The sequence below is a fragment of the Tigriopus californicus genome, chromosome 11 (genome assembly GCF_007210705.1).
Source record: "Tigriopus californicus strain San Diego chromosome 11, Tcal_SD_v2.1, whole genome shotgun sequence".
Taxonomy (NCBI): domain Eukaryota; kingdom Metazoa; phylum Arthropoda; class Copepoda; order Harpacticoida; family Harpacticidae; genus Tigriopus; species Tigriopus californicus.
Genome location: NC_081450.1, coordinates 13,115,034 through 13,122,466, shown reverse-complemented (window position 1 = coordinate 13,122,466; position 7,433 = coordinate 13,115,034). Strand labels below are relative to the sequence as shown.

At 37.1% G+C, this 7,433-nt stretch overlaps 1 protein-coding gene across 1 annotated transcript; it reads left to right on the top strand.

Annotated features, from left to right (window-relative positions):
• The first annotated feature begins 2,087 nt into the window (after positions 1-2,087).
• On the top strand, positions 2,088-3,342 carry LOC131889940 (uncharacterized). The gene is made up of 3 exons (XM_059239172.1): positions 2,088-2,249; positions 2,319-2,541; positions 2,600-3,342. Exons 1-3 carry the CDS (start codon positions 2,118-2,120, stop codon positions 2,965-2,967), a joined length of 723 nt encoding a protein of 240 aa, XP_059095155.1. The 5' UTR covers positions 2,088-2,117; the 3' UTR covers positions 2,968-3,342.
• The last annotated feature ends 4,091 nt before the right edge of the window (positions 3,343-7,433 follow it).

Here is a 7,433-nt window from a genome sequence, read left to right as displayed (position 1 = left end):
CTCACCTTAAAGCAAGGTTTATACTCATAATCGTTTCAAGTTAATTTGACAAGAAATATCGCTTGTTTGATTCTGAATGACAATGAAGCCACACGTACGCATAGATTTTCATCGTCCATGGAGGTCGCAATTTAACTGGAGGTCCTTCCACTTGTTGTCGGATACCCTAGTAGGCTTTGATCATATTGAAATCAGATTTTACCCTCCATCCTTTCAAAGCGGTTACTGTTCATCATTTCGTTATAATTTAGCTTTCCCGTATTTAATTGTTTTTAATTCAAAATGATTGACATTGGAATTCAAGGACCGTGAGATACGCAGTTGGCTCTTTTCCGCTCTGTAGAGGTTAAAACTCCTATGATTCGCTTTCAAGGAGTGCTTTGAGGTTTCTGTCGTGCCACTGACATCAAAAATATTTTGGAACTTTTTTTTCGTCCATGTTGTATCACCCTTCAAGCTTAAACTAAACTTGGACAGCTTAAAAGTTGAATCGTAGAAAAAAACCGGGTTGACTAGAATTCTTCAAGCTACAGCCTAAAACTTGCTCTGTACCTCCCTATAATCTGAATGTCTATGGCGAGTGAATCTTCCAGGCTTGAATAGGGTGACTAAAAATTGTTCAATTTCTGGTCGGGGGGGTTGAGTTTAATGGTTTCTACATTTTCCGTTGTACTATTCGGGTACATTAGGCATTTGGCGGGGTCAAATAAGCCCAGAGTACCGTCGTCCATGCATCGCAATAACTTGTACTCGTACATTTTGTTGAAAACCAAGCCGAGGGTGCATTTACCCAGATTGATCAAGCTGTGTATCTATCGATACATAATGACTAGTGTTAAATATTGTAAAAAGGAAATTTAATGGTTTAAGGATGCAAAGCTAACATTTCAGAAGATAAAAACATCAATATATTAGGTGAACTTGTCTGTTACAAGTTCGTAAAATATTGACACGAGTTTTGGCTCGGGTCATCATTTTTTATGTGAGAACCTTTTAATGATAGAAAGCAATTTTGCAATTATGACGCAGATGGCCAATATCAGGGCCTGTCACTCAATGTACATTTTAATGTGCTTTAGGTTCCACCCATAACCATGTTCCATATAGAGTCAAACCATGTATGGGTTGTTCACTCTCTACCTCCCTGAAAATGGCAAAGGTGTTTGATTTAACTAAACATCAAAGAGGGTGTACCAACGAAATGTCATTTAGTCTTCGAGCAATGTTTGTCAAATATTCACGCGTCTTTTTTATCGGCCTTTGTTTCGGGGGATTTTTGTTCCAATGCCGGGAGTTGTTTGTCAAGGTTTTTGACGGGACAACGACCACCATCACATCGTAAGTGGGTTAAGAGACCTTAATTAATTCCCCCCTCATTTGGGTGTTACTAAGTGCTCTTCTTCAGATACATCGAACCCAAGAATGGACAAATACATCTGCCTCGCTTTTCCATTTGTCTTGATCCACCGACCACGGAATCAAGGCTGGCTCATTTGGGATTGTCCCCACTTACTTGGAATGTTCGATCAGGAAATGCCGATTGGCCCATTACTTCTGAAAACGACTCCCAATTGTACGACCTCTCGATGTTCAAATTCGAAGAAGTATTTCAAGATATTAAATTTGGGAACATCGCACTAGAATTGGAACATACGAAAGTATATAAAGTAAGGGCTCAGGAAAATTAACATTCTTTTTCTTTTTTACTCTTTATAAATAAAAAGAAGCACGATGATATGTTGTTTGAATGTTCAAATTTGACCACAAAGCTCGACCTAGAAGTATGTCGAATTGGACTCTGGATTGGAATTTTTGACTTCGAATAATAAATCTTTATTGCGACACTCGGTCATATCAGCTCGCAATATATAAAAAAGTATGGGTATAAATATTGTACACTAATACCGGTAAATGACGAATGAAATAGTCAGAATATTAAAAGATATGACTAGAATGGGAAATCAGATTAGATATAGATTTGTTTGAAAAAATAACTCCCATGCATTTTGAAGCTAGATCCGCCTAAAGCAAGCCTGACTAATTTCATACATTTCTAATCAAAACATGTTCCGAAATAGGAGATGAATACACGATACAGTGGAAAATGTTTCACATTTATGTTTGACGAGTACCTCGTCACATTGAATAAAGGCGTAATTCTTGAGTTGAACAACGTATTCGAAAATGAAGAAGGACGATTCCGATTGTATCTACATGATCGTGGAATGGAACTTTTATTGGTGAACCAAGTGAGGACAAAATAAAATAGCCCCACGCGAGGCCACATCATTAGATATGGGACATTTTGTTACTTTCAGTGGTGGCTCAACACGAAAAAGCGTGTGCACGAAATTTCTCCCGGATCGACAGCAGATATCGTCTTGCAGAAGCGCGTTAATAGAGCACTTTCCAAACCAGATAAAGCCAATCAAATTTGTCAGGCTGATTGGAACTCTCAGGATTACTATGAATGCATTGATGAGGTCTTGGAAAACGTCAGAGAACCATTCCATTGTCGTTCACCATTTGACATTGCTTTAAGTAAGAACAGCTCCGTTTGAAAAACTGCCATCCCGGTTTTACTAACTTTTTGCCCTAGATCAATCTCGCCTGGAGGCTGACAAACCAATTTGTTCGTCCTTCAACGACACTTTCTCATTAACTGAACGACAGGAACAAGTTTTTATGGATTTGGAGTTTCAAGGGAAATGTCCAAAAAATTGCGACGTTGTTTCGTACAAAACTTCAATGACCAACGTAAAAATGTTTGGAAGGAACAAAACCGCAACAATTTACATCATTTATGGCGCACTCAACACGATAATGGACGAAGAGATCCCAGTCTACGATTCGTTGACAATCATTTCAGTAGTTGGGGGAAGCTTGGGTCTATTCCTGGGATTTTCTTTCCTGGACATGGCTTTGTGGCTGATTGAGATCTTAAAAAATGGCGATTTAGTGGGTTAAATGCCTTTCTTATCGATCGGAGTCTAGTATATCTGAATGTTTGGCCTAAACTTTCATAGGTTGGTTTTATTCAAGACGGCCACAATGAGCACTCAATTAGCAAAACGGATATATTTCAAATAATACCATTAAAGAGGACGTCCAGCATGCATTGGTGATGATTGTATTATATTCTTAATGTTCCCTGCCCGGATTTTCAATTGTTTTCGCTATTTTTCAAATCAAAATCTTAGAATTGCGTTTTGTGGCCTTATGATTGATTCACAATAATATTGAGTTGAGTACGATGTGACAATCTTTCAGACATTTCGGGCATTTGAAAATTCCATTGGATTTACTAAGCAAGGCAAACAAATAGGAGTTGGTGTAGCCGAGTGATCTAAGGGGCAGCGCTAACAAGGCATGAATCCGCTCCCTAGGTGTATTGGGTTCAAATCCCGGCGCCGGAAGGAACCCGCTTCAGTTCAGTCCCGTCTTTTGCTGAGAGCAGTTGCAACATTTTGTTGTTCCTGATCTTTTCAAATGGCCGGTCTGAGTGTTTTGTGTTGTGTTGTGTAAGTGGTCGCGTGGCTGCTTAAGGTAAGACGCCTCTGTTCTTCAGCTTTCATTTCTTCCTATCTCTAGTAGTTTAGTCTTACATCTTTTATTTTTATGTTCATGTCGTATTTCACTTCTTTCGTCTAGCAATATTTTTTATCCCAATTCTAGGTTATTTCATGTATTTTTGGCTTAAGGAGTAGTTCATTTTGTTTTTATTGTTTAGTCTGTTCATTTCATGTACTTGTACGTAAATGTAGTTGATTTTTTAGTTGATGTGTTATCGGGCGTACCACAAGGCAGCATTCTTGGCCCTATACTATTTATTATTTTCATATCACCACTAGAGCAACTAGCAACAAGCTCTACTGTGACTTGTTACGCAGATGACACCAAGTTGGTCAATGAAAGAATGGATGATTGCACTTTGGGGTTAAAAGACGATCTGGCAAATATATACAGATGGGTATGGGCAAATAATATGGCTTTTAATGGTAACAAATTTTGTCTTATGACATTTGGTAATGTCCCCACAGTTTCAAAATACATGGACAGCAAGAGCGACCCCATTCAACAAGTTGGGTCAGTTAGAGATCTAGGGGTGATTATCCAGGATACAGTTAAATTCGATGACCACATTGAAGTCAAGGTGGCTAAGGCCTTTCATACATGCGGATGGATATACCGAACGTTTAAATCCCGCGATTCGATTACTATGCTGACTCTCTTCAAATCTATTGTCCAACCCCATCTAGAATATGCATCTCCTGTTTGGGCACCAGTGAGCTCTGCAGGACTTCAAAGAATAGAGAAGGTCCAATGAAGTTTTACACATAGTATATCTGACATGCGTAACCTCTCCGATTGGGAGAGACTAAAACAGCTAGGGCTTTATAGTACTCAACGAAGATATGAAAGATATCTTATTTTATATGTTTTTAAATGCATTCATAAACGATGCCCGAATCCGGGAATAAATTTTAACGAGAATGACCGTAGGGGTATAACGTGTTGAGGTGAGAGTACAGTCTAGTCATAACGAAACTAGACTTGTCAAAACCATGAAATCCTCGTTTATTCTATATAGAGCTCCTAGCCTATATAATCTTTTACCCACCTGCCTTCGACAATTCTACTTATTAGATGATCCTATGCCATCTTTTAACGCAGACTTAGATAAGTTTTTAAACACCATTCCAGACCAGCCTTATGTTCAAGGACTAGCTCGATCAGCCAATTCTAATTCATATACATTCATATGTAGATTAAGTGCTACTGTTGATGTCAAACTGTCTGTATGTAAATGAAAGTTAAGGTACTCGTAAATTTCTGCAAGAACCACAGGTAAATGAACGCACAAGGTGCAAACGAGACTCTATGAGCAAAAAACTATCTGATAGAGCATTTTTTTGTGTTTGAGAATAATGTGAATAAAAGGAGCACAAAGGAGGATATAAAATGAGAAGAGAAGCTACTTAAAGTTGCCCACAAAAAAGGTTATTGTTCAAAATAAAATATCGTACAAGAGTTGTTTTTATATGCTCTGCCAGATCTAAACAAATACAAAGAGAAATATTGCAGTTTTGTTTTGGTCAATTAAATGACCTTTCAAGCCCAAAAATCGCAGGTACATATAATTTCATTTAAATAAAATTGAGTAAGCTTACAAATAAAGGTAATTGAAACATCAAATTGAACTAATTAACAATTGTCGTCTCGAAGGGCTTGTGAATGTATGTGTAATGTGTTCAATGTGATCCATGACCATTATCAATAAAGTGCCCCATTTTAATCAAGGCATTGCTCTCAGTTCAATAAATGATAATACTTTTGGAAACGAACTTTCATGCATGATGATTAGACCTAGGAAAAAAGTACATACCTAAAATTTAGGGTTTTAATATTTTTTCGTCAAATTTGGTAGTAATGTTAATTTGATTGATGCGATCGTTTGTGGAATCATTTTGTCACTAATTGCTGAAAAATGAGCACGAAAGATAACTATTAATCCTAATCATATCTTTCGAGTTTTAAAGATTCAACCTCGTTTAATGAAACATTTTTGGGGGCTCTTGCCTGTTTATTAATCTTTACATTATGCTTTTCCAATCCTTGGGAAAGATAACACCATTTTTTCGCAAACAAGACTGCTCCAATAACTGTGAAGTAACAATTTGTTACCTAAATCGTTCATGGACGAGCCGTGTTCAATATCTTTACCTCCATTACTTTACTCACCATACTGTGGTTCTTTTTCATTCATGTAGGTCTATTGGACTGCAAAATGTTCTTGGAACAAATTAATCAATTAAAAAGCCATTTCAAGAAAGGAAAACTCAAGGAAGAGGCCTAAACTGCCTCCCACTGCAGAAGTCATTGATATCTCATCATATACGGGAGCTTCTTCTTCCGTCAATGAGTCAAGTGTCTCATAGACCACATAAACAAATGTTCTGTTATTTCCGAACGGTTTAGTCTCTGTAATGGTGGCTTCGTACGAGACAATATCGCAAGGACTCGGACATTTTCGAGCTAATTCTGGACTCCAAAATGCGTCGTTTTGTGGAACGTCTATGTTTTTTGTATCGACAAAGGACGAGCAGATCGGCTTTTTGATCGTCAGAGCAGATTGATCTAAAATAAGAATAGCAGGGTCAGAATTGGAGGATGTACTGTTAGTGCATTTTTCATGACCGTCCTCACTCAAAGCGATGTCGAATATATGGGAGCAATTGAATTGCTCGCAGATTTTCTCCATGAATTTATCAATGCATTCAGAATAATCCAAAGAGCTCCATTCGGTTTGACAACTTGAACCAAATATACTTGACCTTGAACGTTTTCTGTGGATGTGCTTCTGAAGTAAGATATCGGTGATGGTTCCAGGTGATACGGAATGAACGATTTTCATTGCAGTTAACTAAAGCTTAAAATGATAACATTTAAGTCACGGTATTAGGCCAAGATGGGGCAAAGTCAGGGTAGATTGTTCATTCACTTTTCAATACCATTTCATTACCTTTTGATCCTAAGGAAATAAGGGAGGAACACCTCAAGCTTTGACAGACTTGCTGCCCTCATAAAGGTACACGGTGGCTATATTTTTTAGTTAAGTGTTTGCTCAAATGTCAAGACATCTAGATAGGTTTTTCTTTGTCAAAGAAACAAAGGGAACAACTTTTGTGAAATACACAAGTTTAAAGGTAGCTCAGATAAGTGTGCTAAATCACTTAAAGGACATTGAAATGTATCATCGTCAAAAACATATTCAATCAGTATTAAACGTACTCTTAGTTATGTATTGACGTAAGATTTCATAAACTTCTATTTAGCAGGTGCTTAGTTATTACAACTTGAAATTTGCGTCTTACACCTTAAAAGATCGAAAAATGGCCTAATTATGTTTCCAGATATTTCCTAGGCATATTATTGTCCTTTTCAATGTCACGACAAGAAATAAAATTTCTCTATATTCTTTCAGATTTCTTTAAAAGCTAAAAGAAGCAAAAATGTCGCTTAAAACTTAGAAACAATGTAAAATTGTCTTTCATTTTACTTAGGTACCACAAGCTCCACTATCTCATCATGATTTTAAAATATTTGTACGAGACATGTGACAGTTTAATTTTCAGTGATGAACTTCTACGTCAAGGTGGTTATATTTTCTATTTTATTTTACGGTCATTTTATATTTTATATTTTGCTCAAATGCCAAGACATGTTTTTCTTTGTCAAATAGACAAAAGGAACAACTTTAGTGAAGAAATAAATGTGTCTCGTTCTTTCCCATCGCGTTACTTCTCCTTTTCACGTGTTCCAAGTTTGAGTGTTCAAAAAAACGACGCGTTACTTCAGTTGACCTTGCCTAAACACAAAATATATCTCCTTGACCATGAGGCCATCATCTTATTTTACTTACGTGATTCACC

What these genes read in the sequence shown, in the direction of transcription:
- LOC131889940 (XM_059239172.1), top strand. Translation starts at nt 2,118, where the DNA reads ATGTTTGACGAGTACCTCGTCACATTGAATAAAGGCGTAATTCTTGAG. An exon ending in AACTTTTATTGGTGAACCAA is followed by an intron (nt 2,250 to 2,318) that starts GTGAGGACAAAA and finishes TGTTACTTTCAG; the next exon opens with TGGTGGCTCAACACGAAAAA. An exon ending in ACCATTTGACATTGCTTTAA is followed by an intron (nt 2,542 to 2,599) that starts GTAAGAACAGCT and finishes TTTTTGCCCTAG; the next exon opens with ATCAATCTCGCCTGGAGGCT.